This window comes from Bos javanicus, chromosome 16 (assembly GCF_032452875.1).
Source record: "Bos javanicus breed banteng chromosome 16, ARS-OSU_banteng_1.0, whole genome shotgun sequence".
In the NCBI taxonomy this organism is placed as follows: Eukaryota; Metazoa; Chordata; class Mammalia; order Artiodactyla; family Bovidae; genus Bos; species Bos javanicus.
The window spans coordinates 54510296-54534088 of record NC_083883.1 but is presented as its reverse complement, the minus strand read 5'-3'; the positions used below and the strand labels follow the sequence as shown (position 1 = coordinate 54534088).

The following is a 23793-nucleotide window of genomic DNA, read 5'->3' as shown; positions in this document are numbered from 1 at the left end:
TTTCTTTAATAGGGCCAGTTATGAACTGGATTTAAAGCCATGAAAAGCTCCCCAAAGTACCCTACTATGAAACGGTGAAATTCTCTCAAACTTCCTTTATATCTTGGGTGGTATCCCAATGTCACTTGTATTAACTTTCCCATCATAGATGTCTTCTTATGTTCTGATGTATTGCGGAGTTCATTAAAACCATATTACAATCTGATTTAATATTTCTGTGACTTAAAGAGTGGTTGTAGCAACTGAGACTACTTTTTATTACTCATGCTTTCTTTTATTGTATTTTAATTTTAAAAACTTGCCTCTTAGTCAAAATAAATCAAAGCACGGTACCCTATTCCTTTTAAAATGCTGCATGTCCGTGTCTTCTCCTGTCCCCCCCACCCCCCACTGGCTCATGTCTCCAAGCATAGGGTGTTAAACAGCCAGATTCCCACGGCCAGGGAGGGATGAGGAGAGAGTGCATGCTGAGGCCAGACCCTGTGGTTCCAGGTGTGGGTGGGGACCCAGGGCAAGTCACCCCACTTGTCAGTGCCTTTGTTTCCCCAGTGTGATGTCAGAGCTCATCTTAGATCCAAGGTGATTTCTCTGTTTATTCTGTGTTCTAGGGCAGGAGTTAGGTTTGTTGAGTTGACTTCTTAAACTCTCTAAGTTACTTCGCCTGTGAGTGGAGTGTACTTTTGGTATTCCTGCTGCTTCCTGCATAAGCCTGCAGGTCCATCTCCGGTGCAATTTTTCATCATCAGCTAGAATTTCTGTGAAGTGTTGAGAAATCCCGTCCTTTCAGAGTGAGCTGTGTGAGTCTAGGCTGTTGGCTGTAACTTTGTGTCTCAGAATCCTTTGGTATTTTAAGCGAACAGAAGCAGCGTTAACTGCGGGGGGCGGAGGATGACTGCTGTCTGGAGAGGTCATGGGGGCTCAGAGAAGCTGTTACCACCACACAGTCGATGAGGCAGAGTTCTTGGTGCTGGTGCCGTAAGTCATGGCTGAAGATGGAGAGAAGGAGAGAAGGATCATTAGCCGAGGGCAGACTGGAATGATGGACTGTAGGAATAAAGGATCAGGTTTTTTTGGTTAAGCTTCTTCATAAAAATTACTATAGCTCTCACTCAGCATCTGGTGTCTGACCCTGGCGTGTGCGTATACAGCATCTTGGAGCTTAGTCCTGGCGAAAGTAAACACCTGTTGATCAGCTGTCCAGACTGCCTGCCGGTAGCAGCCTCACTATGTACCTCCTTGTACTCGGTCTATGTTCTGGAAGTTCAACAACAACAGGATATTCTTGAGCTGTGCTTCCCAAGGTTAAAGAACCCAAAACATGCTGTCATTTTCACAGACTGTGCTAAAAAACGTTTCCCAAGTGGTTGATGCTTTAGAATGTACTCTGTATTCCTCTTTATCTCCAATAGTATCTGAAAGAGTCACTTATTTTGTATTGGACTCCATTTATACAGTTCAAAAGTAAAATTGATATGGAAAAATTAATATTGTATAAAGGAAACCTGAGTGAGGTTCATCCAGTGGTTTTGAAAGGACCCTTAAAGACTGCAGAGGACCGAAGTGCCTAATAAAATTGTGTTTCTGTTTTTTGCTCCAGTTAGTTTTAATTATTTTGCTTTGTTTGTGAGTTAACATTGCTGGCATGAAATTTGACCTAAAAGGAAACAAGAATCAGATAAGAGGTGGGTAAATTGTTCTGGCTGTGTATGGTGGCTGCAGGCTTCCGTGGAAGTGGCCACAGCTTTGTGTGAGACACAGGAGCTGTGCTGCGGACGCGCCTGAAGGATGCGCCTTTCCCAGGGGCCACTTACAAGCGATCGTAAAGTGTTCGGGGGAATTACAAAATGAACATTCAGTGGGACATCATATTTTGATTATCTGGGCAGAAGAGTGGGCGTTTCTTCAGAGAGCTGTGGTCGTCTCGGTACCTTGTAGTGAAGTTGGTGTAACGCCGGGGTGCTCGGCGCAGGCCTGGAGGGTGTAGTCGTCCATCTCTGTCAGCCCCAGGCCCCTAGCAGAGGCCTCTCCGTTCACATTTGTTACCTACACTGGCAGGGAGTTTACTAGACGTCTTTCCTTTTCAGTGTATTTCTACTTTGAAATTTTATTTAGGGGGGATTTTGTAGTGCAAGTTTGGAAATACCCGCTTTCATTCTGTTTTCAGTGTTTTGCTGTACTCTCCCCATTGCACATTCAAGGACTTACCCCGGAACTGGCAGCACACCCTTTTCCTGTGTGTGTTTCATCATAACTGTGATTAAGGGCTGGTCCTCAATGCACAGGCGTTTTACATTCAAATACCAGTTTAGAATTCCACAGATTTTCAAGTATACACTTGCAGTCAGCCGTGAAAACGACGTCAGTTTTCCATCCCACACTGAGGGCTCAGCAGAATTTGCCGTTCGGTCATTTCCTGGAGCACAAGCCATTGTGCCATTCAGGGTGCGAAAGAGGCATGTGCTCCAAATCCTTTTCTTAGGACAAAGCTGCAGAGGCATACTCCTCTCTAGATTGTCCTGTTACAGCTCTTAATCCAGCACATTCTTTATTGGGCTCACCTTCACTGGTTGGGACAACCCACTGGTCGCTTGTCAGTGGAACTGCGTTTAGAGCTGTTGCTGAGGGCTCATTTCCCCGGTCTGTAAGACAAAAAAGACAAGGAAAGAGGTATATTTTCTGCTCCCTTCTTACCCATCTTTAGTCTTTGTGAGTCCCAAGGCATTTTTATGTTCTTCAGTACTGCTTTTAGAGAACTTTTTTTTGTTGTTGTTTTTTAAATACTGTGTTCCCATTGCAGCCAGTTAAGGACATGTAAATAAGTGATGGAGAAGTAAAATAAAATTCCAGACCAAGTTTTTCCATTTACCACGAAAGTGATTAAAAGAGGAAAACGGTGCTGATTTCTCACATCCCATCTCTGCCACACCACTCCAAGGAGATCGTCTGTGCCCCTCCCAGCACATCCCTGCACCTCTTCCTAGTCTGGTGTCTGACCTGTTGCTGTTCCTGTTGCTGTCTTCACATTTGTCCCATGGTCTCCCTACCTTTTCTTATACTTGGTCAGTTCATAGCAGGTTGTGTCATGTCATTTATCTTCAGTTTTCTTATTTTCTAGGAACTTCCTGTAGAAAAGTCCCCCCAAATAGAACAAACCTTAATAATTGACTAAATATCTTGCATGCTCAACTTAGGATAAGCACTACGGCAAAGGATACGAAACCTACCAAGCTTCTGAGACCAGTTGAAGCTGACTCAAAAATCCTAACACACAGCTGATTGCCAGCGGGCTTCTTGTTACCGTGGGTAGAATCAGGCACGCACTCCTTCGCTGGCACCCAACCTGCAGGCTGGGCTCGCAGATGATTGAGATGCACAGCGGAGGGCGCTGTGAGACGGGCTGGCTGACCCAGCTCCTGGTCCCCGGGACTGGTAACTCAGACCTGAGTGTGGCCCTAGTTTTTGGCACATAGCAGAGAAAGGAACGATTTGAACCCGACCTTGGAAAGCAAGTTCTCTGTTTCATCAGTAGTCCTGAGTGTAGGTTTCAGGGGTGGCAGATTGGATGCACTCGTTTTATAATGTTTTGGTCACACATACCAGCTCTTGATGCCTTTCCTTTAAGTTAGTTGTAGACAGAGGCATTGAGCTTCTTTCTTAGCCTGTTTTCTTGTTTGTTTGTTTTTTTTTAATCACAAGCCGATTGCCAGCATAATGGAGAGGAAACCAGATTGGATATGGACTTTTTTCTATGCCTCTTCCAGTGTCATGTTTATATATCCAAATGGACATGATCCTCTCAGATTATATCTGGCACTAATTTGTAACTGTTGGAAATGGTAGCTGTATGTCAGTGCCCAGGATACATCGCAGGCTTGTGCAGATGTATGTCTACACATAAGTGTAAATGAATTTACATGTCAGGTTTTACACTTCAGTCTCTAATAGAGATTTAAAAAGCCCAACAAATTGGCCTATTTCTGAGTGTATAGGTATCATTTCTCCATGCATTATCTGCCTTCCCCCTGATTAATGATTGAGTTGGTGGAAAATGGCTAGGTTTTATTCATGTTTTTTTGTTGTTCTCAACTTTAAAAGTAATCTACCTCTTAAAATTTGTAGTTTAATACTTGTTTGGTGAATTTGTGCCACTTTAACCCTTTCACTATCATTCCCATTTTGTTACATTTCTGTTATGGGGACTTTATGTTGAAATATTGTATAAAGCATTTGTAGCAGTTTAAAAATAAAATATTTAAAATTATTTAAATTGTTTTGGACGCTTCTATTGTATTATATGTGATTTACATTTTACATTTTTGTTTGAGTTGTTAATCTGGAGAGTGTTCTTGTATTGAAGTTTGCTGTTAGTAATTTTATTCTTGTTGGAGAGTGATATAAAAGACTATTCTAAAGAAAACATTAAAATTTACAAAATGACATACAAAAGGGGTTGTCCTTTGATTTTAACCAATGTAGCCTTGAGAGAGAGAGAGGTTAATAATTATAGACAAGAGTGGTGTTTGCTATGTTTTCCCCTTCCAGCATGAAATAAATCATTTGAGCTTGTCAAATGTATGGAAAGGTTTTTTTATGCTGTTGCTAGCAAGCACTTCATGACGAGGGGGAATTCAAATGATGCATTTTATATCATTGTAACCAATAAAAAACTTTCTGAAAGCTGTGAAAGGACTGCATTTTGTACATCATTGGGGTCAGTTAAGGGGGAAAGTGAAGGTGCATGTAGGAGGGGCGCTCCCAGGCTGCATCGCTGCACCGCTGAAGTGCAGTGCTGAGCCCCCCAGCCCGCCTCCTCCCACTTGTCTCTACTTGACATTGATTGAATATTTGTGAATTCATGTCGATTCTGTACCACCTCAAGGGTAGACATGCAGCCAGCCGCTGGTGCTAAGTGCGTAGACAGAACTTAGCTTTGGTAAGAGTGAAATAACTGCCCACGTGAAGTGTCATCTTCCTTTGTATACTCGTGGACATTTCACTCTAGTCTGGAGACTTTTATTTTTATGAATCTGCAAAGAATGAAACAAAGAAGTTGTAACATTTGTATTAGGTTGCTGTGAAATTGTTGGGTTTATTTTTTTTTTTTTTTAAGATTAAAAATGGCTGAAACAGTTTCATAAAGTCCTCCATGGGAGTACTTGTCCTGATACTTTTTATCTGCCTGTGTCCGTGCTGTTCAGGAAAGGGTGGTAAAGCTGAAGGTGTGATCAGCCTCCCTCAGTGAGATGTTCACACTTGTGACTTACGGATTCCCAGCTTAGAAAATCCCAAAAGGCTTAGGAGGCACGTGTGTGGAAGGAAGAGGCGGAGGCACGAAGCGGCTTTCAGCATTACCCCTGTAAATGCTCTAGAAGCCGAGTGCTGAGCCCAGAACCCAAGGAGGAGCCCCGGGTGCTGTGAGCTGGAAGGGGCGCTGCTCTGGGAGCAGGGAGTGGCTGTCCACCTCACCCACCTGCTGTCCCTCCAGGCCCCTGACAAAGCACCACCTCCATCCCCCTCCTCGGTGGCTTAGCCTTGGGCAAGTATTTTGCTTCACCCAGAGTGGGGAATGGGCAAGATGGTCTCCCGAGTTTTCCTTCTAGCAGGAACTCCTCCCAGGCTGTGTATGCTTCCGTATTTCCCATCGGCTCTGAAAGAGCCGGGTGAGGGCTGTCACATCCCCCTCGATGTGGGAATACTCAGATACTTAATCAGGTGAGGGTCCCCAAGAAGGCGCTCAGGTCCTCCCTCCACAAGAATGGCTTAGGGTTTAACTCTTTGTGGAGTGGAAAATTTTTTAAAGCTATTAGCTAAAGCCTTATGCCCCTGCAGCTGTTTGGGAGCATCCGGCAGTGTCTAGGCTGGCTCTTTTAATTTGGATGTTACCAGTACTTTGTCACGCAGTTTTTTAAAAAATCACAGTAAATTACTGAGTACCTATCGTATAGCAGGCTGTGTTCTAGACACACATTGTGTCCAGTTTACATCAGTGGACAAAAAGTCCCCACCTTTGTGTAGCTTGCGTGTGGTGCCTGTCTCTAGTTTTTATTACTTCAAAACCTCTCTCACTTCGTCACAGTTCTCCCAAGGCTCAGAGGCCAAGAAGATGCTTCTACCTTAATATTTGAGGGTGGATATTTAAACTGGAGACTTTTAATACGTAAAAGCAACTCTTCTAAAATTAATCTCACAGTGCATTTGATTAGATGGTTAGATAGCATCACTGACTCAATGGACATGAATTTGAGCAAACTCGGAAATAGTGGAGGACAGAGGAGCCTGGTGTGCTGCAGTCCATGCAGTCGCAAAGAGTCAGACATGACTCAGTGATTGAACAACAGCAAATGCATTCGTTATTTTATTTCTGTGTATTTTGGCTTGCTATCTGGCCTCACTTTGAATTGATGGACTTACCATTAGAAACACTTATAAAGGACACTTTGCCTTGAAAGTGGGTTAGAGTACAGATGGGTGAGGAAAGGCTGTAAAGTGAAAAAAGTGTTAGTAGCTCAGTCTGTCCAACTCTTTGCGACCCCATGGACTGTAGCCCACCAGGCTCCTCTGTCTATGGGATTCTCCAGGCAAGAATACTGGAGTGGGTTGCCATTTCCTTCTTCAGGGGATCTTCCCAACCCAGGGATCAAACCCAGGTCTCCTGCATGGCAGACAGATTCTTTACCGTCTGAACCACCAGGGAAGCCCCGAGGAAAGGTTGACTCAGATATAAAAGCCACAGTTAAAGTAATCCAGAGACCAGGCTGAGGATTGAGGGAAATGGTCTGCCATTTCTGTCATTCATTTTGGAGACATTGCCATGGCCTCCTCTCTCCCTGGCCGCATGAACCCTACTGCTGCTGCCGCTTTGGGGTCTAGTCTCTCTGTGAATGTCCTGATACAGCACTACTGAGGGGAGTGTGTTCAGGAGCCTCCAGAGGGTTATCAGGCCCCAGCTCGGCATTTCTCAAACTTAACCCAGAGGTGGCGCTCAGGCTCCCAGCTCCAAGGACCTAAAACCAGCCTTTTAAGTAAAGTGAGACCTTGGGGTGTGACCTGGGTAGTGTGTCAGGTCACCATCCCAGGTGACTTGAGTGCACACTGCGGAATTTCAGAATTTACGTGGGAAAAATAATGACTATGCACCTCTTAATTGCTGAAGTACTTGTGTTCTCAACATTGGCAGAATAGGTACTAACAGCATTGTTCACATTTTCTGAAAGCTAGGGGTCTGGTCTTGAGCCTGGGCTATATGCCTGTAGAAGACAGAGGTGATAGGTCTCCAGGGGAAAAGGAATGGTCAGGCTGTTGTGCAGTTTCTTGCTGAGCGTGTTGCTCAAAGGCTTCTCTTGGGGCCCCACCTTCCTGGTGCCTTGACCCTTTCCTGGGAGTTTGCCTGCAGGATGAAAGGCCTTAAATACGGCAGTGCTGTGGAGTTTAAAAAAGAAGAAATATATGTTGGTGAAAATAATGACATCCGTATTACCGTTGAAATTCTTTATAGATGAAAATGGCTAGTATTCAAAAAACAAACGTTGAATGGAACAGAAACAGGTTTGAGTGAGTGTGATATGGGGACAGTGTGAAGCTGCTCACCCTTCAGGCAAATGCCCACCCAGAGTTCTGTTTGAGGGCTGCCCAGCATGGCTCCATGCCACCCGCTGCCATCCACTCCCTGCCTCCAGCCACACCAGTGGCCCTCAGTTCTCCCACTCCCCTCCCTCGTGCCTCTTTCTCTCCATAGGTGATGGGGGTGGTCTGATAAGCCCTGGGGTGAAGCTGACAGTTTCCAGGTGCTTGCTTTGTGCGAGCTGCTGTGCAGAGCGTTTTCCAAAGTTGACAAGAACCCCACGAGGTGGGTATCGTTTACAGATGGGGGAACAGACACCAGGAACGGGGAGTGATTTTTGTTCAGAGGTCACACAGCTCTCAAGTGGAAAGCTAGGATTTGAACTGCCTCCAAGCTTAACAACCTTCCTGTTGATCATTTTTATAGTTTTGTTGTTTTTTTTTAAGCTTCATTTTCTCTAAATGTAGAATACAGGACTTGCTATCGTCTCTAGTGAGGGCTTTTCCAGCATCAGTGAGCAGGTAGATCCATCCCTTCTGGGAAAGGCTTCCTGGTGCAGCAGGACTGTTGATAGTGTAGAGCTGCTCATGGCAACGCATCTAGTTTCACTGTTTTAATTGTGGGCCATGCTTCCTCCATCGTAGAGCTTTCAGGTCCATTTGGCTTCATGGTGGTGGTTTACTTGCTGAGTTGTGGCTGACTCTGCAACCGCATGAACTGTATGTAGCCCGCCAGGCTCTTCTGTCCATAGGATTTCCCAGGCAGGAACGCTGGAGTGGGTTGCCATTTCCTTCAACAGATACTCTTCCTGACCCAGGGATCAAACTCACATCTGAATTGTAGGTGGATTCTTTACCGATGAGCCACCAGGGGAGCCCAGCTGGCTTTTTAGATCAGTCTGATTAGTCGACAAAACTCTGTTTAATAATGTTCTTTGATTTTGGAAGTGGTTCTAAAGCAAGGTTCACCAGGAGTATTCTCAGATGTCATGTGAGAACCGTTACCCGTTTGGCCAGAATCAGAGTTGCTCAGGGCTTCCCTTGCCATGTCAGCACATAGTCCATTGAGTGCAAAGAAAGAAAGTGAAGTCGCTCAGTCGTGTCCAACTCTTTGTGACCCTGCGGACTGTAACCTACCAGGCTCCTCCGTCCATGGGATTCTTCAGGCAAGAGTACTGGAATGGGTTGCCATTTCCTTCTCCAAGGGGTCTTCCCAACCCAGGGATTGAACCCGGGTCTCCCGCATTGGAGGCAGATGCTTTAACCTCTGAGCCACCAGGGAAGCCCCTATTGAGTGCAAAATGAAGGGTTAAGTTTTTGTCAAAAGTTATTTTTAAAATATTGGAGCTTGAAGGGTGTGTAGGTTTTATTTACTTTCCTGATTAAAAATAAGAATTGGAAAAAAACCATTGTGATGCTACAGTAAATTATTAGCTGCTGCAAAAGTGACATTCGGTTGTGAACCATTAAAGGACTTGGGAACACTTATTAAACTTGCTGAACCACTGGGGTGATAGGATTTGTATGAGCTTCTGTTTTCTGCCTTATTTGGGCCAGCTAAATTCCGTTTTAAGTGTCTTAGAGAAAGCGACCTGAAATTCAGGCGGATGGTCCAGAGAACATAAAAGCTTTTAATGGAATAAGTTCATGCCTGAATATGTCTTCACAGGTCCAGCTTAAAACCCACAGCAGGATACCAGACAAAGAGCCGACGTTTTTGAAAATTCCTTGATAGATGCTACCCGGGTTACTCAGTAGGGTGTCATTTCAGTATTGAAAGAAAGCTACAGATAGGGTTTAAAGTATTGCTTTATGTCCTGAATCAGAACATATTTAAGCATATTTGCATGTCAATGTTTAGACAAGAGCCTACTGTATGGTAAAGTTATGTTTAGATGACCTCTTGAGTCTTAGCATTAAATCTTAAGTGTAAATTTTAAGTAGAAAACATTTTTAAATGACCTAGAGTTTGTTTCACAGGTAAGTTAATAATAGAAGGGGTTTAGGCTTTGGGATACAAATCTGGCCATTTTTTTAGGTTAAAGTAGAATTTAAATTGAAAATTGCATTTGTGTCAGAACTTAATACTTGCCAAAAATATAACATTTTAATATTCTCTATTGGAATGAAGTTATTTAAAACTCATGTGGATTCAATTTTCCTTGCAGTAACATTCTCTTCTCACTTGCTTTTTATAATCACATCCAATCCTTGCCAGCCCAGCTCGAGTTTAGGGACATTTTCAGATGGCTTCTATTTCCAAAGCTATTATTGGGCCTGTGAATTCAGGCACATTTTCCTATAGTGATTCAGTCAGCCAGCCATTCAGAAAACAGCTTTCATGGTCAGTCTGGATCAGGAAGGTGTTGGTCAGTAGATCTGACAAACTTTGTCCCATATACAGCAGTTTTCAGAGGACCCTTGGGGTGTAACTGGACACCATTCAGGAGCTGAGGGTATTCCTGGCTGTTCCTTCCCTCTGGACACTAACTCCCAGAAGGCTCTCCCACCACCTGAGGTAGAACAGTTGCCTTCATTTACAGAGAAATCGACCGAGTCTGACAAGGACCACATCACCTGCATTCTGTCCCACTGCAGTGAACGATTCCAAACCCCGCTGGTTCCAGCTCTTGGCCGCTGTGTGAAACCATCTGATTCACTGGGGTTTTACGTAGATGGGCTTCCCCGGTGGTGCAGTGGTAGAGAATCTGCCTCCCAGTGCAGGAGACTCAGGCGACATGAGTTCAATCCCTATGTCAGGAAGTTCCCCTGGAGGAGGAAATGGCAACCTGCTCCAGGGTTGTTGCCTGGAGAATTCCACGGACAGAGGAGCCTGCTGGGCTACAGTCCATGGGGTCGCAAAAAGTCGGACATGGCTGAGCACACACATCCTACGTAATCACTGCATTCCCAAGTGACTGGCGCTGATGGGGTTCTGTTGGGGAGAAGTTGGGGAGCATGCCAGAAATAAACATCGGCCTTGAATGCCTTGAATGGGTCCCACGTGTCACGGGTAGGACAGGCCGCTGGCTGAGCCCCAGGCCTGGTCTGTGAGTGGCTGGGCTAGAGGAGATGGTGTGCCTGTGAGGCTGATGGCTGTGGTGGTGATGGTGACCACTGCCGCTCAGTGATCAGGACTTGAGTCCTCACAATGATAGAGCCGGGGAGGCCCCGCTGAGGAAACGGATGGGATGTAGTGACCTTCCTTGGTGGAAAGAGCCGGAACGTGGCAGGTGATGACTGCTGAGGAACAAGTTGCTGAAGAAACTGCTCATGCTTTCCAAGCCCTGGGAAGGAAAAGAGATTCCTTTATGGAAACTGACAAACCTTAGTTTGTCTTATAGTTGTTTCAGAGAAACACTCCCAAAGGCCCTCAGATGGTCCTTGCTCTCCATCTGGGCCCCCAGGCACAGCAAATGAGCCTGGAGCACCTGAGGATGCAGAGGTCTCCAGGGAGCTCTGGATGCCTGGCCTCCCAGGGCCCCGCAGGGTTTTGCTGAGACTTCATTTCAGGCACTGGGATGTAGCTAAGGACGCTGACTGGCCCCAGACCCTGAGCTGCTTATCACCTGTCCACCCGACCTGAAGTACTGCCCTCGTCCCTCCGTCTCCTCCCTCTGCTCTTCTGTTCTCAGAGGCCCTTCACTCATTCATACATTCTTTTCTTGATTTGTTCGCTTGGTTTACTAAATGTGCCCCCTCCTAGAATGAAAGTTCTCCCTGAGTAGGAACTTCAGTGTGTTCACTGCTGCATCTCCAGCTTCTCCCACACTGCCTGCCAGGTAGCAGCTGTTCAATAAATGTTTGTCAAATGAATAAAATGTTTGATCCTGGCTTCATCCCCTTATCAGCTCTGTTAGCCTTAGGCAAGTTCCTTAACCTCTGAGCCCCAGCTCTCCTTTCTGTAAATAGCAGTAACAGTCCATCTGACCAGAAAGGATGGTTGTGAAGGTCACAGGTGTGCCCGCCCTTGTGTGGGTTGCGGTTACCTCCGGAATCTGTTTGAATCTGACTCACGGTTGGGGCTGGTGCTCAGGTGCAAAGGGCTGGACTTTGGCTAACGGTGAGGTTCCATGGCCGCACAGTCCGTGCTGGCCAGAACCTTCCTTCTTCATCTCTTGCCTCCACCCGGAGAAGGAGCTCAAGTGGCTGTCACTCTGGCTTCTGCTGCCCGTCACCCTGGGGCCCTTTGCTGTGTCTTAGGCAGGCCTATGCTTCATGTACTGACTTGTTCAGTCACTCAGTCGTGTCCGACTCCTTGCAACCCCGTAGACTGTAGCACGCCAGGCTTCCCTGTCCATTACCAACTCCTGGAGCTTGCTCAGACTCGTGTCTATTGAGTTGATGATGCCATCCAACCATCTTGTCCTCTGTCGCCCCCCTTCTCCTGACTGTAGCAGCTTCCCTTTCTCTCATCAGATAATGACCATAAAAGGAAATCATTTTTCAGATGATAGTGGGAGAAAAAAAATTCTGTCATCCCCCCGTGTAACTTATTTTCTGTCAGTTTTTAATTTCAAAGTTAAAGTGTAAATTTTTAAAAGCAGAGTTTGGAAGAAAACACTTCATTAGCTCTGTGAAACCATGAAAATTTAACGAAGGGACCCCAGTTCACCGAAATGAGAAGGATGGTCACTGATATTTCAAAGCACTTGATGATGGCCACTGTTTTCAGGGCCTTACACATACTGCCCCATTTAATCATTGTACCAGCCCTATGAGATACTTTTATATTTCCCATTTTACAGATGGGGAACCTGCAGCACAGAGGTTACGTGGCTTGTTAGTACCCAGCTGCCCAGGTGTGGACAAGAAGCACAAGCTAATTTGAAGGATTAAACTTATACTTGAGGTGAACGAAAGTCTTGGTCCTTTCTGTGTGCGTGCTCAGTCATGTCAGACTCTGAGACCCTACGGACCGTAGCCCGCCAGGCTCCTCTATCCATGGGATTCTCCAGGCAAGAACACTGGAGTGGATTGCCATGCCCTCCACCAGGGGATCTTCCAACCCAGGGGCCAAACCTGAATCTCCAGCGTCTCCTGCACTGGCAGGTGGTTGGTCCTTCCTGGTCAAGTCCGATTTGTATGTTCTTGGGAGACCACGCTGAGCAGTCTCAGCCAGCTCGGGTGTGAGGAGCCACCTCGTCTGCCAGCTTTGTTAGGGGATGAGCAGATCCAGGCACCAGAGAATTAAACCTTACTCCCTGGCATCAACTTTTTAGTTTTTTTTTTTTTTTTTCTATTTTCATAAGAGCCTTTCCAAGCCATGGTTGGCAAGTGGGTTTTGGGTTTCCATCTGTGCAAGGGGAGCAGCTGCCAGGGGTGCCATGAGCAGGATTCCAGGCAGGGTCATGCTCAGGGATCCAGGCCGGGCCGAGTGCCTGATGTCCGTCTTGGACACAGGAAGGGGGATGCTTCTATGCACAGACGTTTTGCTGTCAGGTCTAATGAAGCTGCTACTTCCCTCACTTTTAAAAATTGCCCAGAACATCATTTCACCTTTCCTGGAAGGCTCAAGGTGACCAGCACCTTGTCTTTTGTGGTGGTGAAGTGACACTCTGAGAGTTCAGGTGTGCAGGATCCAGAAGCTTGAGATGTGGTTCAAGTATTTTTGGAGAAGGTTGTACTTCTCACCGTCCCCTTTTTCATCTGTTATTTGTGGATATTGTCTGTACTCCCTGGCAGCCTTTAGATAGTTTCTGATCATTGCGGGCTGGGAAGCTGGATTGGGGCCCTATTGATGTGGTATGTAAATAAGGAGGTGGTTGTGTGTGCTCAGTCATGTCTGATTCTTTGTGAGCTCATGGACTGTAGCCATGGACGGAACACTCCTCTGTCCATGGGATTTCCTAGGCAAGAATACTGGAGTGGGTTGCCACTTCCTACTCCAAAAGCATCATTCTGACTCAGGGATAGAATCTGCGTCTCTTGCATCTCTTGCATTGGCAGGCGGGTTCTTTACCACTAGCATCACCTGGGAATCCTCTAAAGAGGTGCTTAGGACCTGAGAACACCCAGGGACCTCCCTAGTAAGCAAAGTGCACTGCAGAGAGGGGAGTGTTGAGTGTAAAACACACTGAACTTGAACAGTAGAGTCCATGCTTGCTTTTAAGCTCACAAAAGCACATGTTCTACACATGGAGAGAATCAAAGGAATGTTCTGGTGACAGGGCACACAGTTAGTTCCTCAGCAAAAGTTTATCGCAGGAGAAGCACCTTAATTCTGCATTAAAGGTACGTCTTTTTTTTTGGCCATTCCTGTGGTATGTGAATTCTTAGTTCCCTGCCGAGGGATTGAACCCAGGCTCCCTACATTGGAAGCGCAGAGCCTTAACCAAACTGGATCACCAGGGCATCATTCCCTGCACCTTGATCCTTATCCGTTGCCTCTGTAATCTCTGTTTGGGATAAATGTTTTATTTGGTGCCAAGTGCTCACAGGTGATTGAATCTGTAAGGAAACGCCTGGATATTCGTTCCATCCCAGGACTTGCTGCCCAGGCTGCTGGCCCTGCCTGTGGACTGGATTTCCCTCTTTAATTTATGATATTCCTCCAGAAGTTTTTCAGAGTTTCTCTTATAATCAATGCATGGGTTTATAGGTGTTTTCTCCTCCTACCTCCTTCATTCACGTTTAGACTCCTTTGAATGAATTTTAACCAGTGAGTTTGGTGAGAGGAAGCCTGGGTTAACTTGGCCTTCACGGAGGGGCCAATTCCTTTGATGTACCTCAATAGATTGGCATCAGATACTGTAGCTGATTTGTTGGTTCTGTTAAGTTACTTCATCACAGTAATTAACACTAGTGTTAATCATTTATAGCCTTAAAAACTAAGACGTTTTAGTTGTTTAGCCCACTGGTGCCGGCTAGCAGCAGGTGTTCCATTAAGGTAATGTTCTGAATCCGGCTGGGCAGGTGCTTAGAGGGGAGAGTAGTTTGCTGGTCTAGTAGGTATTGTCTGGTTAATTTCAGCCTGAGGTGGTAAATTTCCTGTGTTCCCAGCTGTGTGAAGGGGACCTAGTTTGGATTATTTCACCGGGATGTTCACTTAGGGGACCACCTGCATCAGAAAACCACCTAGGAGGCTTATTAAGAATTCCAGACACACTAAATCACCATCTTTGGCGGGGGCGGGTGGTGGGTCTTTAAAGTCTTCTTTTTTATCAGTTTCTCCAATGAGTCTTACCCAGACTTCAGAGTTCCCCTTTGGGTCTTGTAAAGGGGGGAAAAGAATGACATGGTATCACCACATCTCATCATTTCATTTGCTTCTGGTTTCCATTTTTAATTATTTTCCTTTGCTTTTGCAGTCTTTTTGATATATTCATGACATTTTTCATCTCTGAATGCTTATATAATAAAACACCCTGTGACAGATGAGCCAGGGCCACCTGAGAATTAGTCGCTTCTGAGGGTCAGAGCCAAGGTGACCCTTGAGGATCCCTTGCCTTGGTCATTGTTGCTCTTTGTGTATCTTTTTGAGGGGAATATATGACGTTAGGTCATTAACTGGTACAAGACTAGTGTCACACAAAGCCCTGCTGGTGCTGTGTTCACGCCACCCTGCACCTACTGCAGCACCCAGCACACAGTAGGCACTTAGCGTTGTTGTTGTTTACTCGCCAAGTCGTGTCTGACTCTTTTGTGACCGCATGGACTGTAGTCCACCAGGCTCCTCTGTCCATGGGATTTCCCAGGCAAGAATACTGGAGCGGGTTGCCATTTCCTTCTCCCATGGATCTTCCCAACCAAGGGAACGAACCTGTGTTTCCTGCATTGGCAGGCGAGTTCTTTACCACTGAGCCACCAGGGAAGCCCCAAAACGAAGTCTTCCTCCCTCTGTCTCCAGTTTTACTTCTGACATCTACTAAGTAGTCCCTCTGAAGTAGACCCTCTACAATACATGGCCATGGCTGGCTTCTCTTGCATGTTTTGTTATTTTTGCTCAAAACGAGGAATGCCTCCCTCTGAGAGCCTAAATGCTGTTTGGTTTCATGATGCCATACTCACTAGACAGGGCTGTGCCAAACAAAGCTGTTGCCCAGGCTGGACTCAGAGCACATCTCACCTGGGCTGTTTCTCCATCTCACCCGTGGGTCAGAGCTTCTGTGTAATGGGATCCAGCCAATGGAGTCAGAGGGCTGCACACAAGCCCTTGAGGAAGGCAGCACAGAGGTCTCCCATTTGCAGGTCATCAAGTCACATGTTCACCGTGACCTAAGGAATAATTGGCATGGGTGCACTTTGCAGAGACAGGAGCCAGAGGGTTGGGTGGTGCCAGACATCTTTCTGAACTGCTCTTAGGATCCCAGCTGTGGATAAAACAAGATAAGAGCCGAGGCTCAGTTGGTTTTCGTTTAACCAACCCGGCATGTGAATGGATGCTCCTCACTCCCCCGATGACACAGGGAGCATCCAAGCCCTCTGATGCTCAGCTTTAAATGTAGCCAAGAGTCAGCTCTGCTTGTTTCCAAACCTGTTTATGCCACTATTTTAACAGTGTTTTATAATAATACAAACATAATCATGTGTATGGCTTCCCCAGTGGCTCAGTGTTAAAAGAATCTGCCTGCGAAGCAGGAGATGCAGCAGGAGCGGCGGGTTCAATCCCTGGGTCAGGAAGATCCATGGAGGGGGAAATGACAACCCACTCCAGTATTACCTGGGAAATCCCATGGATAGAAGAGCCTGGCAGGCTACAGTCCATGGGGTCGCAAAGAGTCAGACATGACTTGAGCTACTAAAAAACAATGATTGTGTTTATAATAAACATTGTAATAAATATGCCAGTATTATTGGATGTGTATGATTTAATTAAATAGTATCCGAGCCCATGAAATATGAACATAGAGGTTTTTTTAATGAAAAGCAAAGTCGGATGCTGAGAGAGGCTTGTAATTTGCTTAAAAACCTACCATCCAATTAGTTGTGGGTGAGAAACGTTGAAAAATTCACATAAAGACAGAAACATTTTGCACTCAAGTTGCTCTTTAAAATTTCTTAAGTTCTTGCTCCACTTGAAGCAGCAAGTGGAGAACAATAACTATGTGATGCATTATCGGGTTTAGTTAAGAAAGATGGTAGATCTCGGCCCTTCATTCATTCATTGATTCATCCACTCACTCCAGAATGCAGGGCCAACGCCTGCTCTCATGTGTTGGGCATCGTTCCAGGAGGATGTCGCAGAGAGCAGAACTGACAAAATTCCCCACCCTCATGGAACTCCCGTCCCCCTGGGAGAGACACACGGCGAACAAGCGAGTAACTGCATAGAGTGTCAGCTGATGAGTGCGGTGGGGAGAAGTGAAATGGAGAGGGGAGTAGAGTATTGAGTGAAGTGAGGGCTACCAGGTAAATGCAGTCTGACTGTAAAGGGACTATATGTATATATAGAGAGAAGAGGGGGTGGGGAGGGAGAAGGGAAACGACGCCTGTGGACATGGGGCAGGAAAGCCCTTGGCAGAGGAGACAGCAAGTGCAAGGGTCCTGAGGCAGCAGCATCTGTGTTCAGGGGACCAGGTCACAGGGAGGACCAGGAGAGGAGTGCAGGGAGGTAACCAGGGACCAATTTAAATTGGCTCATGCAGTTCTTGGGAAGATTTTGCTTTTATTCTGAGTGAGTTGGGAGTCATTGAAAGGTTTTGAAGGGAAGAGTCATATGATATGACTTGCTTTTTGAAAGAATCACTCTGGCTGATGTGTTAAGAATAGGCTGAAAGGGGCCAATAATAGAAATACTAGGAGGTGCGGACACTAACCCAGGTAAGAAACAGTGGGTTGGACTGGAATGTAGCAGGGGAGGTGGTGAGTAGCAGTGGGATTCTGGATATCTTCTGAGGGCAGAGCCTAAAGATTTGCTGAGGACTGGACGAAAGAGAAGTCAAGGATGATGACAGGTGTTTCTGCCTCTGCATCCAGAGGGATAGAGTTGCCATTCAGTGATTAGGTGATGGAGCCAGTTTGTGGGGTACATGTGTGCTGGGAATTCAGTTTAGGGGCATGTAAAGTTTGGGATGCCATTAGACACTCAAGGGGAGGGGAGTTGAATACACAGGTTTGCGTTTTAGAGGAAGGGACCCAGCTGGAACTGTATTAATAAATTTGAGAGTCCTTAAGAGTACCCATGAAACTGAAAACCATGTAGCTGGCATCCTCAGGGAGTGAGTACAAATAAAGAGGAGCAGCCTAGAACTGAGGCTGGGGGAGCTGGGCCTGCTGTGCCATCGGATGCAGGGGACCTTCATAGGCCACAGGCTCCTCTCCTGCATTTGAGTAGGTGCTCTCCGCTTTGCACTCCTAAGTGGTTCTCCTCTTCACCATCGTAGAACGTTTTGGGGCCCGCGGTGCTGGTGGACATGGCCCCTAGCCTTGTCCAGGTAGACATGCCAGCCACAGTCACCCCAACTTTGCTGCCACTCCTCCAGGGGGGTGGACCATTTCCGCCTGAGAAACCATCTGCAGCAAGCCATGGGGACCCCAGGGCCACTCACAAAACTCTCGGACCAGCTTCCTGTACCAAGCATGAGATCCCAGATCTGTAGTTCATGGTTCAGAAAAGGCCAGAAGAACAGACTTCATGAGCTCTTACCCCAGTCCTTTTCCCATCTGCAAACTCCCCAAATCCCCTGGTGTAAAACTTGCTTTGAGACTTGGGCAGAAAAATGAGGATAGGAAAGGTGAGGGTGAGGGTAGGTAGTAACAAAGTAACAATCCCCTCTCTGTCCTCAGGAGTGGCCTTCAGAGACAGAAATGATCCCTTCTAGAAACCCTGTCTCTCTTCTTGCTGGGGTAAAGTAAGTTACACCTTTTTTGCTTTCTTTTTCATTCCCTCCCCTCCCACCTCCAAATGAAGCAAAGCAAAGGACAGCATGGTAAAGTGAAGCCAGTCCCGGAATGTGTCCTGTACATTCCACGGAACCCAAGGCTCAGTCAACAGAAACTATTGGGGGTGGATGCAGAGCACCCCCACCCCTCAACACAGTGCTTCTGCAGTCAGGTCCCTTGTCTGAGTTCTTGTATCCTCTCTTTTTGCTCCTTCCTGCTAATCGCACTTTGTAATTTTATATTTGCTTTTGTATTATGCAAGTAATGACCTTCTCCTTCCAGGTCACACACCCCAGTGTTCTAGACACCAGGTCTGTTCGCTTTACTGCTCTAACGCTGTGCCCGGCATGGGGTCTGGTACACAATAGATGCTTGATGGATCAGTGCTGATAATCATGAGGATGCTCGGTCTTGTTTAGTGTGTGGACAAGGCTCACTCGCCTTCATAGGCCCAGAGGACACCTCTCCATGATGGCACATGATACCGTGTGTACATGTGCAGAGTTGAAAATCTGGCTCCCAAAGAGAATAAGAACTCAAATTCAGGACGTGTTGCTTCGTGTGGCTGATCTTAGAAATTTTCTGTCTAAAAAGGCTAAATTAAAAAAAAACCACCAAACTTTGGAGTGGTTAAAGGGTACCGTCTGAGGTTCACCATAACCCAAACCATCCCCTTGCAGTCACTGTGCCTTCAGAGTTCATGTCTGCCTGGCACTCCACTGTGCCTCCAACACCAGGCAAGCACAGAGCAGTCGGTCAATACATAGTTATCAGATAAATGAGGAACATATTTTTGGGGTGAACGACATCCTGCATCCTCCTCTTGGGAACGTACACTGCCTGTGGGCATGTGAAAAACTCAGAAATCCTGCACAGACATGTCTGTTTGACTCCGTGACCCCGTGCTCTGGAGTAAGTGGCTCTGACTTCAATCCCACATCTGCTTCTCGCCAGCCAGCTGTGTGTTGTTGGGCAAGGTGCCGAACCCCTCAGTGCCTTTTTTCCTCACTCATACACCGAGACAGTACTCATCTCACAGGTATCTCATGGAGACTGCATTTGTTATTCCATGTCAGGCCGCAGGCACTGCGCTCAGCATGCAGTCAGCATGGACATGCTGGCTGCTGTAATGAGCAAGGGTAATGGGAACCCGGGAAACATCTGGGCAAACCTGTTCCACTGAACCTCAGTTTGGGAGATGCTGATCAGGAGGAAGGAAAATCAGGAGGGATTTCACTCCCCATCTGCAACCATGAGACTGGAGGCTCCTCAGGAGAGTCTGGGTGGTGCCTTATATAGGGAGGGAGCCCTCCACAAGTGAGCGGTTCCCAAACCAAATGGAGTGCAAGATCCTAGTGAGACCCAAGCAGCTCAGAGAGGAGTCAACGGCTTGCGTCCAAGTCATTTATCATCTATAGGTCACCTCCATTTCCTGCTCTGTAAAAAATAAAAAGGGTGAAACTGTCCCAACCCTGGCCACTGGACCCCCTCTTTGAGGTCAGCTGGGATTCAGGGTGCAGGCCTTGAGGATCTCGGGGCAGAGATGGGGAGAAGGTGCAGGGGCAGCCTCTGTCCAGTCCCCTTCACCCTTGAGGAGGATGCCTGCAGGCCCACAGCACCCCTGCCCTTTGGTCAGCGTCATCACCCACTGACTCACATCTGGTTCAGGCACATAGCAAGCGTGTCTTTCCCCTGGTTGTGCCAGCCCTGCATCTGGGACGCCCTGCCAGCCCTGCGTCTGGGACGCCCTGCCAGCCAGGCACGCCCACGCCTCCCAGGACAGGCTAGTCAAGATGTCTTGGGTAGCAAAGAGCCCCTGAGATCCCACAAAGCTTTCCATCAAGGCAGCCCCCTCTTCTCGTTGATATCCTCGGACAGGCAGCAGGCATCAAGTTCTAGAAATCCTGTGATCAGGACTCTCAGTTCCAACAACTCCAGATCATGCAAGGGTTTATCCCTGGAGTTGACTTAATCTTTTTAACTTCTTTGGTCTTAGACAACTTTAAAAGATGGAGTGTTCGTAATAATTAAATTTTAGTGTCCTTATAGAATTTTACAGTTTCAAAGAGCGTTCCCATCTGGACCTCATGGGAGCCGGTTTCTGTCCCAAATTGGGAATCTGTTTTCTATGCATCCATCAGTCTTGTCACACTTGCATTTGTTCCTGTTTTCTTTTTGGCTTCCCTCCCGTTCTTACAAGTTTCCTTTTGAAGAAAGCAGACTGTTTTGGCTCATCTAGAGAAGAGAAGGGCCAGCATCTGGGCTTGAACCAAGTGGTTCCAGGAAAAAAAAAAAAAAAGGCAGCGGCAGAGATGTAGCCAGGGGTCAGAGCTGAGCACCAAGGAGTCTGCTCCTCTCTCCCTTCTGTCTGGGCTGCTCATCCACAGCTCGCACCTCACAGACCGTGACATCTCCTGCAGGTGCGACATCCTTCAGACATGACCCGCTGCTCCGAGTGGAGTGGGGAGGGTGTGTTGGGGACGCTGGTTTGAGTGGGGTGGTGAGAGCAACCTTCTGGGAAGACACTGCCTTTGATGATTTGGTCTTGGAGCAACACAACCAGGCCCAGTTAGGGTTGGACTTCATGGGGAGCCCAGATCCTGATCTGCCTTTATCGTTTAGGGAACCGTCTCTGAGAACACCTCCTGGTGGCAGGTGGGCAGGTGGGTGAGAAGTGCATAGACTCTCTGTACTCTCCATGATTGAGTCCCCAGGGGGCAGCAGGTGAGCGGAAGCAATGACAAAGCTGGGAGGCTGCCTGGCCCCCAGGGTTACTTTTGCCCAAGTCCATCAGGGCCTCATGCTGCCCTTCCTCATTGTCCCCTACAAAGCAGTGCGACCAGGCATGCCCCCTCACTCCTTCCCAAGAAGAGCTTGCTGTGTGACCTTGAACAGGTTACCATCTTGCTCTGGTTCATTGTCCTCACCTGAGAGTGATGGGCTGCTGACTTGGCCTCTGGGATCCCCTGCCCTTTGCCTATCCTGGCAGGACCAGAGGCAGCCACGGCCAGGTTCTCCCAGCCAGGAAACTTCCTTTGGCAGGGGCCATTGCTGGCTGGGCCAGCCTTCCTATTGACCGGCTTGTGTTATGAGCTGTCATGTGCTTGGTGTTTGGAGTTAAAGTCCAACAGGGTTGGGGAACACATGGCCTCTGCAGATCTAAGAAAATGAAGTGAAAGTGTCAGTTGCCCAGTCGTGTCCAACTCTTTGCGACCCCATGGACTGTAGCCTGCCAGGCTCCTCTGTCCATGGGATTTCCCAGGCAAGAATACTGGAGTGGGTTGCCATTTCCTTCTCCAGGGGATCGTCCTGACCCAGGAATCGAACGTGGGTCTCCTGAATTGCAGGCAGTTCTTCACCAGAGAAGCCTGAAGACCCAAGAACCTGGCTTAAAAGCCTCAAGACCCAGGCGTGGTCTTTTGGAGCCAGCCCCAGCCCATGGCCACCCTCAGGGCTGATGAGAGGGAGGGGAGCTGCCTGTGGAGAGGCAAACTTCAGTTCTGGGGTCAGATCTCTGAGAATCCTGCCTTCCTTTCTAACTTTCCCTCTTTCCATTCTATTTGCACCTCTCTGTGACCTACAAGGAGCTACAAGGAGTTGCTCCCTTGCAGCTGTCCCCACAGCCATAAAAAGGCACAAGAAGCCATCTCACATGGTTAAGGGAAGATCAAATGGGAAAAACCACCTAAGCTACCTGGAGAAGGAAATGGCAACCTCTTCCTGTATTCTTGCCTAGGCAACCCCATAGACAGAGGAGCTTGGTGGGCAACAGTCCGTGGGGTTGAAGAAAGAGTTGGACATGACTTAGTGACTGAACAGTAAACAACAATCTAAGCTACCAGGGCCCAGGATGCCAACCTTCTGAGTGTTAGTTGAAGAACCACAGCAACTGCCTAGGCCAGTGGTTTTGAATGGCTGCCCCATCCCCTAAGGACCACTTTCATTTCCCTTCCCCCAGCCCTCCCACTGCAAAGACTTTCCTTGTACAACTTCACTAGGCACCAGGTCCTGCCCCAGATTTCAGAACTAGGCCACCACCGAGGCCACCACCACCACGCCGCCTGCAGGGGTTTTCCCCCAGCCCCGTGCTCCCCCAGGTTCAGCACACAGGGGCCTTTCCAGGGACCTTAATTAAAAATGTAGGTTCTGGGACTTTCCTGGAAGTCCAGTGGTTAAGACTCTGCACTTCCACGGCAGAGGGCACAGGTTCCATCCCTGGTCAGGGAACTAAGATCCCACAGGCCGAGCAGCATGGCCAAAATAAATTTTTTTTTTTTTTTTTTAAATCTAGATTCTGACTCAGAAGGTCAGATGAGGGCTGAGTAGCTGTCTTTCTAACAAGCTCCCAGAGACTACTGATGCTGGTCTGAGGACCACACTTTGAATAGATGGATTCAGACTGAGGCTCTCAATAACTGGCTTTTAAAAACTCCTCCGTGCCTGGACTCCATACCAGCTAAATCAGAATCCATGAGACTGAGGAGAGGGGCAGGCACCGAGACTGTTTTCTTGTCTCCAGTATTGGAGTCTGAGACCCGCTGCCAGGGCTCCTCTGAGCTGACATGGTTCCACCCAGAGCTGCCTTCTGGCTTTGTGGGTGGCCATGTGGCTGTTCAGTGGGCAGAAGGTCACTCTTCAGGCCCTTTGGAATATTGAAAAGAGCTCTTTGACCCCTGTCACTACAAGGACTGTGTCTGGAAAGGGGCCCAAGCTTTGGTGTCAGGTGGTCTTGGCTTCAGAGCTTGACTGTACCCCTTTTGGCCGAGATAGCATGTTGGGGCCTCCTCACCTCTCTCAAGCCTCTGTCTCCTCCTCTCTGAGATGCAGGTCATCACCATCCCGTCCGAGAATGAAGGCCCTACAGTAACTCCTGGGGCGTAGTTGTTGTTCAGTCGCCCAGTCACGTCCAACTCTTTATGACCCCATGGACTACAGCAGGCCAGGCTTCCCTGTCCTTCACCATCTCCTGGAGCTTGCTTAAACTCATGTCCGTCGAGTCAGTGATGCCATCCAGCCACTTTGTCCTCTGTCGTTTCCTCTTGCCTTAAGTCTTTCCCAACATCAGGGTCTTTTCTAATGAGTCAGTTCTTCATGTCAGGTGGCCAAAGTATTAGAGCTTCAGCTTCAGCATCAGTCAGTCCTTCCAGTTACTATTCAAGGTTGATTTCCTTTAGGATTGACTGGTTTGATCTCCGTGCAGTCCAAGGGGCTCTATGCTCCTGGAGAAGACCAGGGCATAGTAGGCACTCAGTAAATACACAATTACCTTTCCCCCTTGTTTGACATCCTCATTTTACGAACAAGACTACCATGGTTCACAGAGGTGGAGGCATCTCCAGAGGTCACATAGCAAGTTATGGGTGGTGGTTCAAGGACTGAAGTTCAGGCTCCCGCATCCCAGGACTGTTC

General features: G+C 47.5%; 1 protein-coding gene across 4 annotated transcripts in view; it reads left to right on the top strand.

Annotated features, from left to right (window-relative positions):
- Window positions 1-23793, top strand: part of PRDM2 (PR/SET domain 2) — a 133053-nt gene that overhangs the window by 92840 nt on the left and 16420 nt on the right. Inside the window, exon 9 of one of the 4 annotated variants that reach the window (XM_061383217.1) lies at window positions 18289-18353. The exons of the other annotated variants lie outside the window; for them this stretch is intronic. Within the exon in view, the coding sequence (XP_061239201.1) occupies window positions 18289-18313 (25 nt within the window). The 3' untranslated portion in view covers window positions 18314-18353. The remainder of the gene's footprint in view (window positions 1-18288; window positions 18354-23793) is intronic. 4 annotated transcript variants of the gene reach the window in all.